At 42.8% G+C, this 10,942-nt stretch overlaps 1 protein-coding gene across 1 annotated transcript; it reads right to left on the bottom strand.

Annotated features, from left to right (window-relative positions):
• On the bottom strand, positions 1-8,965 carry LOC117044458 (small kinetochore-associated protein-like). The gene is made up of 9 exons (XM_033145239.1): positions 8,715-8,965; positions 7,259-7,337; positions 6,603-6,720; positions 4,007-4,066; positions 2,751-2,850; positions 2,053-2,167; positions 1,089-1,150; positions 718-792; positions 1-291 (listed from the first exon to the last, which is right to left on the bottom strand). Exons 2-9 carry the CDS (start codon positions 7,326-7,328, stop codon positions 157-159), a joined length of 735 nt encoding a protein of 244 aa, XP_033001130.1. The 5' UTR covers positions 7,329-7,337; positions 8,715-8,965; the 3' UTR covers positions 1-156.
• Between the last annotated feature and the right edge of the window lie 1,977 nt (positions 8,966-10,942).

The raw sequence follows: 10,942 nt of genomic DNA, 5'->3' as shown, positions 1-10,942 counted from the left end.
AAAAATTAATTACAAAAAAAGAGAAAAGGAAAAAAACCAAAGGGTTTCAAAGACAAACCTTATTAAAACTATAAAGTTCCAAGGGATACCCCTGCTCTATATATTGGAGTCCAATAAGGAAGCAGATCAGCACAAGATTACATGGCTCAGTTCTTGTTACGATGAATTAACAAGTTCCTCTGCCTGATCCAAGATGGCAAACAAATCTTCCATTTCTCTATGAAAACACTGCTCCTGCTCTAAGAAATGGGCCTGTTCCTCCTCCACCTGCTTCCATTTGATGTGTGTCTTCTACAAGGAAAGAAAATTAATAGTTAATGTACACACAACTTGTATTTTCAGTTTTCATAAAGGCAGCAAAAACGTTAAATACTGAAACCCATGAAGCTTATGCCATAATAAATTTGCTAGCCTTCAAGGTTTACATGGCTTGTTTTCAGTTAGCAGGTACAAGATCACTCTGCAAAGTGACTTGCTTGCAGTGCGAAGTTGTTGTCAGGTCAGGCCTTTCCCCTCTTGCCAAACGGAAGTAAGAAGTTTGCATATATATATGGAGGTGTGGTTAGCGTCAGGTGAGCAGAGAAGAAAAAAACATTTAGAAGAAAGTAATTTGTGTGGTGTTGCTGTGTGTCTGGAGACCTAGCAGTGGTGGTGGTCAGGCTTAAATGCTCTGCATGTTGGCAGTAATGGAGAAGGAAGAAAATTCATATTTTATACCTGAAGATTCTCTTTTTGCTCTTTTGCCATCTGGGTGAATAGTTCAAGGTCACTAGTCAGCTTCTCCATCAAATCCTGAAAGAAAAGGCACAAGAAGGGATTGACAAGGTAGGGTCCAGCCAGCATGTCCAATGGTCAGGGATGATTACAGTCGCCTAGCAACATGTAGTGGTCATCACATTGACTGCCATGCATCAGGGACAGCAGTTTTGTCAAATCCTGTCCTGGAGATATTCAGAAGGTATCTCCGTAGTTATTTAGGACCCATGACAGCTGGAACTCAGCAAAATGCATAGAAGAAACTTGCAGGTGGAAGGGGAGAGACAGGCAAGCAGTTTCCTAGAGAAGAGGAAACAGGTTCATTCTCTCACCATTATTTCAGCCTGTGTCTTCTTGTTCTCCTCATCCTCTTCCAAAATTTTGTCACCTGTAGCTAATTGGCATGAAAAGAAACAACCATACATTTGCCGTTAATTTACCAGAAGCATGGCCTCCAGTCCCATAGTTCTGGGACTACCCTTAATAAGCAACTCAAAATTTATTATTAAATTTATACACTGCCATTCATTCATAGATCTCAGGGCAGTTCATGACATAAAACTACAAGATAAAAGTAAGATACATAATAAAAACAAGAACACCTCCCCACACAAACCAATAACCCCCTCCTCCATCTAAAACACCAAATTAAGAATTTAAAAGATTCTGCAGATCACTGTGTGATCGCATGGGGAGGGACTATAAGTTCAGCAGTGAAACATATGCATTCCATGCACAAGATTCAAGCCCTGGTATCTCCACTTAAAGCCACACTACTGGGAAAGATTTTTGCTCTAGGCCTTGGAGTGTGGTTGCCCATCAGTAGATAAGCTTGTGCTCAATTGACCAATGGTCCAAATTAACCTTAAAACAGTTTCATACATTCACTCTGATTTTTAACCTGTACTGAAACCCAGCTCATAGTCCTTTTTGCACATTCCTCCATGAATACATGAAGGCAAATGTGGGGCACTGGGGTCCCAATATCAGCACATCCCCCTGACCCTGCTTCCAGCACTGCCACGCACTCAGTGGGATAACCAAAAAGAAGCCCCTAGAAGTGTACAGGTGTTCCTGTGTATGTGTTCCATGCAATCATGACCCCTGATCACAGGAGGCCCCAAAAGGCCCCGCAACCTCCTTGCATCCAGTGTAAGAAGGAAAGATAGATAGATAGATATCACAGGGAACTTTATCCAAGGAATTTCAATTCCATTAAGACATTTGGGAAAGTGATGGTATACTGCAGATGTATACATACAGGAGAGCGAGCAGAGAAGCAACTTTATTTTATACCCGGGTCACAATTCCTAGCTGCCAAGATCAACATGCAGCTCTCCTGAAATTTCTTCAGCTTCTGGTTTTCTTTTTCCAGACTATCGCACTGCTCCTTCACATTCTTCAGATCTTTCTGCAAGTACAGATAACAAAACCAAACAGCAGAGCACCAGTTTTTATTAGGCCTTCAAGCATTTAAGATTTGCTTGCCTGGTGCAGGAGGGATGAAAAACTGCACACTAGAGGGAAGCAAGCCTGCCCTCCACCCTGCATAGACCGCTGGCATGAGCAGGCATTAACAATACTGTATTTCTACAAGCCAATTTCTTGGATGGCCTTTTCAAAACCTGTTTAAATCTGGTAACATATTTTTAAATTACCTCACACACACAGTGTGACCCACTGGGCAGGTACAGTCCAATGAGCCAATGCCGGGACAAGATTGCATCTGCTCAACCAGATTCCTATACAAAGTCCACAAAGAGGACATGAGTGCATCAGCCCTCTCCCACTGTTCTTCTCTAGTTACTAGTATGTAGAGGCAACATGCCTCTGATCTTGGGAGGTAGCATACAGTCACCATGGCTGGTAGCCATCCATGGCCTTATTCTCCATGAATTTGCCTAATCTTCTTAGAAGGGTGTTAGAAATCTGGGGGGAACCCAGCACAGAGTTGAGATCATTTTAGGATAATCAGAATCAAGTTTGCTTCCTACCTCTGCTTCCATCAGCTTTGAGCTCACTTCCCATTTAGCAGACTCCAACTGCTTGTTCTTGTTTCTGAGCTCAGCCTCCCGTCTGTATCTGCTCATAGGGCTATAGGATCAAAAACATATCACTGATGCATCGTGGATGAGCAGTTTGTCTGCATTTAACATTCAGACTAAGGTCACACACAACACCATAGATAGAAAGAGGCAAATACACACGAGTTGTCATTTAAGACGTAGGCAGAGGGGAGAAAGGTAGATCCAGGTGTACCAGATCTTTGGGTAATGTACCCAGGTAAGGATTTCTGACTCCCAACTATTTATCAATAGCAGCAACAAAACGAATCCCTCCCAGCATCCCTGCCCTAAGTTACACAGCTGAAATGAAGAAAGCTTGGGTGTAATTAGGGGTGCATTTTTGCATGCAAGGGCTGGGCTCAGAAATCTTTTTAACCTTTAAATGTATGAAAAATGAAGATCCAGCAAACTTGCAGTTCCTAGTTTAGAGCCCTATGTGAGGAATGTTCTAACCAAGAAGCACTTTCTGACCAGCCTATGATAACAGCATTCACAGCTTTGCTATTTACTACTCTTGGACATTTCAGTGTTCACCGTGGATTCAGAGATATATACAATCGTACCTTGGAAGTCGAACGGAATCCGTTCTGGAAGTCCATTCGACTTCCAAAACATCTGGAAACCAAAGTGCAGCTTTGGATTGGCTGCAGGAAGCTCTTGCAGCCAATCGGAAGCCCCGCTGGACATTTGGCTTCCAAAAATAGTTTGCAAACTGGAACAGTCACTTCCAGGTTTGTGGCGTTCGGGAGCTAAAATGTTCGAGAACTAAGCTGTCCGAAAACCAAGGTACGAATGTATATAGCTTCACAATGAAGCTGCAGGATGACTTTTTTATAAAAAAAATCACATAATACAAAACAAACATTGAAATACATCATGATGTTTATATGATATTCTGCATTTTCTTAAATGAGGTCATCATTTAAGAAATATTAATTTGATCTAAATCCATTCCTATGTGGAATCAACAACAACATTTATTTATAGCCTGCCCTTTTCCCTGATGGGACTCAAGGCAGCTTACCAATAATAATAAGAACCGCTAAAAATAGGGGGGGAAATCATTCAAAAAAATTAAACATTGACAGAATTAAAAAACTATATACAGATATATTCATGTTGTGAACAAGTAGGAAGCAGAGAAAGAAAAAGCGTAAAAAGCAGCTTTGCTTTGGGGCACTCACGTTCGAGCATTTGACGTTGCTGCTTTCTTAGGTGGTGGCTGTGTTGCCTTCTTCGTGAACCTTAATAGAGTTAAATAATGATATTTGTAGCTTTTATTATTATTATTACAAAACCAAACCAACTAACAGCTTGATCCTCTGAACATTTGCCGTTATTTAAATCCAAAATTCCTTCATACCATTTGGTACATTTCATCAAGTGTAGAAATTGCAAGGAAGTAGCTTTTGGCTAAACATTATGAGAAACCTATTATTACTGTGTTATTATGATTATGATTCCAAACCACCATCTCCAGGCGTTTTTACACATAAAATAATTTAAAACAATTCAGAACACAAAAAGGAAATACATTTAAAACAAGGCTAATCATCCCAACAAGTGGGCATTCAGGGTACAGATCCATTATGAAGAGTTTGGATTTGATATCCCGCTTTATCACTACCCTAGAGAATCTCAAAGCTGCTAACAATCTCCTTTTCCTTCCTCCCCCACAACAAACACTCTGTGAGGTGAGTGGGGCTGAGAGACTTCAAAGAAGTATGACTAGCCCAAGGTCACCCAGCAGCTGCATGTGGAGGAGCGGAGACACGAACCCGGTTCCCCAGATTACGAGTCTACCGCTCTTAACCACTACACCACACTGGCTCTCCAGCAGCTGGTAAAGTATGTCAGAACATAACCTTCAACTGTTTCCAGAAAGTGCAGATAGAAATGCTGTTGACAGAAATGCTATTTCACAGAACAGGGGCAGCCACACTAAAAGTTTTGCTCCGAGCTATTATGGAGCAGGCTTCAGAGATCTTTGGAACTTGCAGGAGAAACTTGCAGACTGCAACAATCTACTAGATGCATAAGGGATAAGGCAGTCTCTCAAGTAACCTGGTCCTGAGCTGTAAAAGAACTTAGAAAAATACAGGCTCCATCAGGTGATGGGCTCACATTCACTTAGGGCAGGCATGTCCAAAGTCCATTTTGGGGGTCCAATCCAGCTCACCAGTTGGTGTAACCTGGCTCCTGTGGCAGTTTATTTCCTGGGCTAAAATCCTAAAAAAACCTCAACAACTTGGGGGGGGGGAATCCTGAAAAAAGGTCAGCCTTGGTCGGCCCCCATGGCCCTTCACTTCATCAAATCTGGCCCTCTTTGAAAAAAGTTTAGACACCACTGGGACATTAAACCAGAAGCTGGTTGGCAGAGGCTGCATAGCAATCTGTCAGGAATACTGTACTTGCAGCTTGCATCAAGCAGGGGATGGACAACGTGACCTCCAAGCTTCCTGTTAGTGCTGTTAGTTCTACCGATTCTAGGATAAAGCAGCACATTTGCTGAGAAATGTCAAGCAGTCAGGTTTGTTGTTAAATACCAATGATTACAAGCTTTGTTCGCTTTTTAAAAGGTATTTTACAACACCTTTGCATTAAAAGAAATGCTCAAATCACTCTGCACATCTAAATATGTTTTTATAAAAAAGCGGGGACAAGAAGACAGGACTATCAATAATAAAATAGAGAAGAGACAATAATGTCAACAGATCAGCTGGTAGAAGAGAGGCCTTAATGGGTAAGGAGTTCCAAAAACTAGCCATGGCTTTGAAGAAAGCTGTCTATTTCTTCATATCCCAGTCAAGTGCAACTCAGGTGTCTAGGGCACGTTCAGTAGGTAGTATACACTTATACTTACCTTTTTTTTAAAATAAATTAATTTAATTCTTTAAAAATATTCATACATATATCACATATACACATGAATATATGCACAAACAGATTTACAACTTACATACATCTTCATCCAAAGAGAAAAAAAAAGAAAAGTAGAAAAGAAAAAAGATGAAGAAGAAAAAAGAAAGAAAAAAAGAGTAAGAGACAAACAAAGGGGGAAAAAAGAAAAAAAAAGGAAAAAAAGCCCTCGAAAACAAGAGGGTCTCCACATAAAATACTTAACTAAATTCCAAAAAGTACTTCCACTGCTTTAACAACGTTTCCTGATTTTTAGTAAAACCCTTGTTATATCTGTCTTTTTTACATTATATCTCAAGTTATACAGATGTTGCACTCTATACTTTACTGATCTTAATTCATCTCATCATTCTAGACACAACCAATATCTTCCATTCGTTTCTTGTTTATTCAAATAGTCGTTGAAATATTTCCACTGATTTTTAACTATATCTTTTGATGTACCTCTAATAATATTCGTCAGCTTCGCAAGTTCCAGATATTCTGTTATTTTACTAAACCACTATCCTTTTGATGGTAATTGATCTCCTTTCCGATATTTCGCGACTAGCGTTCTTGCAGCAGTTGTCACATAGAGAAAAATACTTATTCTATCTCTTGGGATTTCGTTATTTACTAAACCCAGTAAGTACAGCTCTGCCTTTTTGCTGTACGATATTTTAATCAACTTTTGAACTTCTTCGTGTATCGTATTCCAAATTTTTTTGATTTCAGGACAGGTCCACCACATGTGGAACAAAGTCCCGGTCTGTTCTTTACACCTCCAACATTTGTCATTCCTGGATTTATTTATCTTTGCTACTCTTTCTGGCGACAGGTACCATCTATGGTGTACCTTCATGAAATTTTCCTTATACTTACCTTTGATTTGTGTCTTTGAGGGCAGCACGCACAGGAACATTTTCACCAAAAGTGAAATCAGGAGCTTTCAGGGGGCCCGGGTCAGGTTTGACAAAACATTGCTCTTTTGAATGTGGATCTGCAAATAAGGAATCCATTTAAAAACAAAAGGAAACTCAATAACTCACACTATTGACAGCACCTCCCTCAGTCTCCACATTTAAACAGCATTTGAAGACCCACTTTTTTCTCCCTAAAAACTCACAACCACACCAGGCATTTAGAAAGGTAAATAGTTTGGCCCTTGTTTTACCTAGATGCTATTTCAATGCAGATTCATTGAAGGTCTGGGCACATGGTGCCAACTTAAGGTTTGATCACACGGTAGAGCTCAACTCAGGGCAAGCAGCTTATTAGAAAATTCTAGGCAGGGCAGGGAACTTGTGGGCCTCTAAAAATTGCTGGACTCCAGCTCCCATCACTACTGACTATTGGCCAATGGGAGCTGGAGTGCTGCAACATCTGGAGGACCACAGGCTCTCCAGCCATCCTCTAGCCTGGGAGATTCATCCTGGCTGCCACAGCTGTTAGGATGAGCACTTGAAGATGAGCAACATGGGGGGGGGGACACAGATATACAGTAACAATACAGTAGTTCTCTCAAGAGCCTAACAGACCTGTTGGCATACTGATCACTTTGGGCTGTTGGAAGCTGTAGATGGGAATCCTGGACATCTCATTCTGCATATTGAAAGCCTATGAGAACAGGAAAGAAGCATTGTATGTTTGTTAGTCAAACTGCTGCAACCTATAGGATGCATGAAGTGCAGGGACCACCTCAGGCACAAGGAATGAAACAAACCAGAGGAAAACAGCACTACAACATCTAGCAGTGGATGAAGAATAAAGAACCCAGCAGGAAGTCACCTCCCTTGTTTCAATCATGCTCCTTGCATACTACACAGAGGGCTGATTTGAAAAAAGGGCATGCCCATACAATATGGCATGTTTTGAATGTGCTGGCTCATCTCTCAAATTTGGAAACGTCAGTCCCATTTCAAGATGCACAAACACATCAACCCCATCACTAGGTTTTCACTGATAGCCTAGAATTTAAAGTCATCATTTCCCAACAAGTTTGATCCACAGCACCTCTTTTATAAGTTTTACCATGACTGACTGATTTTAATCATTTTATTTGCAGGCCAGCTTCATCTTCAAGAGCTGCATTATCAACCAGCTGACAGCATACGAATCAATCTGGCTAACCTGATCCAAAAATACACACACACTCACACACGAAAACAAATCTCACTACAGCCAACCAAAGACAACCAACCACATCCTAGGCCACCCCCAACCTCTCTCAACACCAAGGAAATACAACAAGCAAATAGTAAGAGAACCTATACAAGTGACGCTGACATATACACTAAGTACAATAGAAACATAACCACCTGACCCCATCCCACTCACCATTCTCTCCCTTTCCTTCCTAACCTAATACTGTACTGTACGCAACACTAATGTCTCACAACAAATGAAACTTATCTGTAGAAAACGCAACTTGAAAAAAGAGACGATGCACGGATTTTTGTAAACTAAGAAATCTTTAATAAAAATATAACAACAAACAACAACAACATTTTAAAAGAGCTGTGTTATCCAAGGCAGGGAAGCAGAGACACAGCAGGCTCGACCTTTCCAAATGTTGGGGAAAGCAACATGGACGAGGCCAGAACATATGTCTTGCCCACTTCCCCGCAAGGGAATAGCTCTGTACACATCACAGGCAAAGTGCAGCTTACAAGGAAGATACCCATACCGACCAGTATTGCAGCTGTGGGAGGCCGTCAACAAACTGGAAGGTGTGTAGAGGGGGAGACAAAAGATGTTGAGGAGCCTGGAGACCAGATCCTATGAGGAAAGGTTGAAGGAGCTGGTTATACCTTGCCTACAGAAGAGACAAAACAGCAGCCTACCAGCTCAATGCAAAGGTTGGGGTGGGGAAAAGCCCTGCTGGGGACAGAGCTGGTCTCCCCGAGGGTCAAGGGGGAGCCATGGCCTTTGCGGGGTAGTGTCGTTTAATGCTGCACCCCCAGCCACGTATTTGCAAATACAACGCACACATACCGTTAAGTCTCCGGAGGCCTCCAAACCCCCAAGGAAGAGCAGCACCCCGGGAGCTTCCCACGGCTCAGTGGATAACAAGCGTCAATGAGGTTAAGTATTTCTCCCGGGCATGTACAGAGCGCACCGCGTATTAGCGGGCAAAGGCCGCAGCACAATAGTTCCCTCCGCCTAATTGGACAATGCCCTCTCAACACAATGGAACAACCGACTCCCCTCCTCCTGCTGCGCTTTATCGGGACCGGCGCCGCCCAACTCCCGCCAGCGTTTGAACGGAAACCGACTCCAGTCACCGCGATACCACGCGAGAGTTGGAGCGAGCCGAAGGAGGAGCCCGCTGCGCAGGCGCCGAATTAATCGGCTTCTCCGGCTCCCCGCTGCTTTCTCCCCACCACACCAACCCGACGAAGCGGCGCCTGCGCAGGATGAAAAGTGAAGCCTCTTCCGACTCCGGCGCTGAAGTAGGATCTTGCCCTGCGCTACTGTGGGAAGCGGACGAGGAGAGGCTTAATAAGGGTTTTGCACGACAGGGCGAGTTATCGTAGGGGATGTTTTGGTTGCTGTTGCTCTGCTTTGAAGCGATGCGTAGTGAGGCTTATATCGGACAGATTTCCATGGGGCTTGCTCCGAAGGAAGTGACCCTCGGGTTGCAGACTTGGGTGGACTAGTCACTAGCCTATATATTTATTTCTAGGACACACCCGGCGTCGGGCGTTTTGTACCTTCAGCGCTGCTGAGAAAGCAGATGTGCCAGCAAGTGTCGCTTCTTCCGTCGCTGGGCTTTAAGGTTAGGGGAATGCAGCCCTGCTGACACGTGTCCTGCTTTGCAAAGGTGACAATACACGTGTCCCTCAGCTAGGATGACAAGTGGACAGAACAAGGCAGCCTGTAGTAGTGACTGACACTTAGCAATGCCGGCTACTCTCCACTCTACTCGCACCTTCCCGGTAGTTAGACAATGATCGTGTACACGCCATAAAATTAAAGCACGAACTACTTCCCACAAGAATCCAGGGATTTACCCCTTAAAGAGCTATAGTTTCCAGTTTAACAAAATATAGCTCCCTCCCGGGATTCTTTGGTGGAGCTAGGGGTTAAGTGTTTGGTGTATACTCCTCTCGTGCAGCTTTTTTTTTTTTTTAGCTGAGAAACAAAAAGTCAACAACCTGATTATTTCCTGCCTTGGTTTGGCTTGTTGCACTCTAGCCTGAGATTCATATATGGCCAGGCAGCGCATGCCCAACAGCTTCCTGGTGAAATCCTGTAACGTTTCATGCCACAGATGTTCTGTGGGGGTATGTCCTGCTTTTGTGCAAGTGTACCCCTTCAAACAGCCAGAGAGCAATATTGTGGCAACATTGGATTGTGTGAAGCCGACATCCCCTCTCTGGTGTACTCCAGATGTTTTGAACTACAACTCTCATAATCCCTGACTGTTGATCATGCTGTCTGGGGTTGATGGGAGTTGGAGTTCAAAGCATGTGGAGCACCAGCTTGTGGGAGGCTGGTGTCAAGGGAAACCTACAGCCTTGCCCCCTTTCTAATTTAATTCAGTAAGCAAAAATGTTTAGCAAGAGCTTCCTTTACATTTTTAGTACATCTGTTCAACTAATGCACACTTCTGTCTGCTTACAGGATAGGACTGGCCTGCTGAGAAAATGCATGTGAACCCTCAGGGAAGAGCACAGTGGTACTTAAATAGTGATGGAGGGACTGGGGTGTGTGTGTGAAAGTACAGAGAGCCCTGGATCTTGGTGTGGGTGGTGGGTGGAAGGAACTCTGTCCATGTATGAATAATATAAATCACACGATTAGCTGTGCAAACAAAAATAATTAAGATTCTGAGCCCAGTTTAGGAAACATGTTTATTTTTTACGCTGGGATATCACTTTGACAAGTAAATGTAAAAATATTGTGATGGTTGAGAGGGCCAGGGCAGGGTGTGACATGGCCAATGGAGAGAGAGAAAGTAAATTGCAGGATTCCATAAATATGCAAACTTAGACATCTCTGTACAGCTTTGAATGAAATACTAGCAGCTAAGGTGAAACACAAATTACCCATATCAGAAAATGAAGAATTACAAGAAAAATGTCTGATGAACTTTAAGCACACTGTCAATGGGAAAGAGAAAAATATGCTGAATTTCTGATTTAGGGATCTTATATGTTAGCAACAAACTTGTTCTCTGTGTGCCAGGTCTCTCCTGCAGCCAAAACTTCACCATCCAC

Source organism: Lacerta agilis, chromosome 1, assembly GCF_009819535.1.
Source record: "Lacerta agilis isolate rLacAgi1 chromosome 1, rLacAgi1.pri, whole genome shotgun sequence".
Taxonomy (NCBI): domain Eukaryota; kingdom Metazoa; phylum Chordata; class Lepidosauria; order Squamata; family Lacertidae; genus Lacerta; species Lacerta agilis.
The sequence above is the reverse complement of the archived record's forward strand: the minus strand, read 5'-3'. Positions and strand labels throughout refer to the sequence as shown.

Coding starts and splice junctions, on each gene's coding strand:
- LOC117044458 (XM_033145239.1), bottom strand. CDS start 7,328: ATGCAGAATGAGATGTCCAGGATTCCCATCTACAGCTTCCAACAGCCC. Junction 2,168..2,750: donor CAAAGCTGATGGAAGCAGAG/GTAGGAAGCAAA, acceptor CTGTACTTGCAG/AAAGATCTGAAGAATGTGAA. Junction 1,151..2,052: donor AGCTAGGAATTGTGACCCGG/GTATAAAATAAA, acceptor CATGCCAATTAG/CTACAGGTGACAAAATTTTG.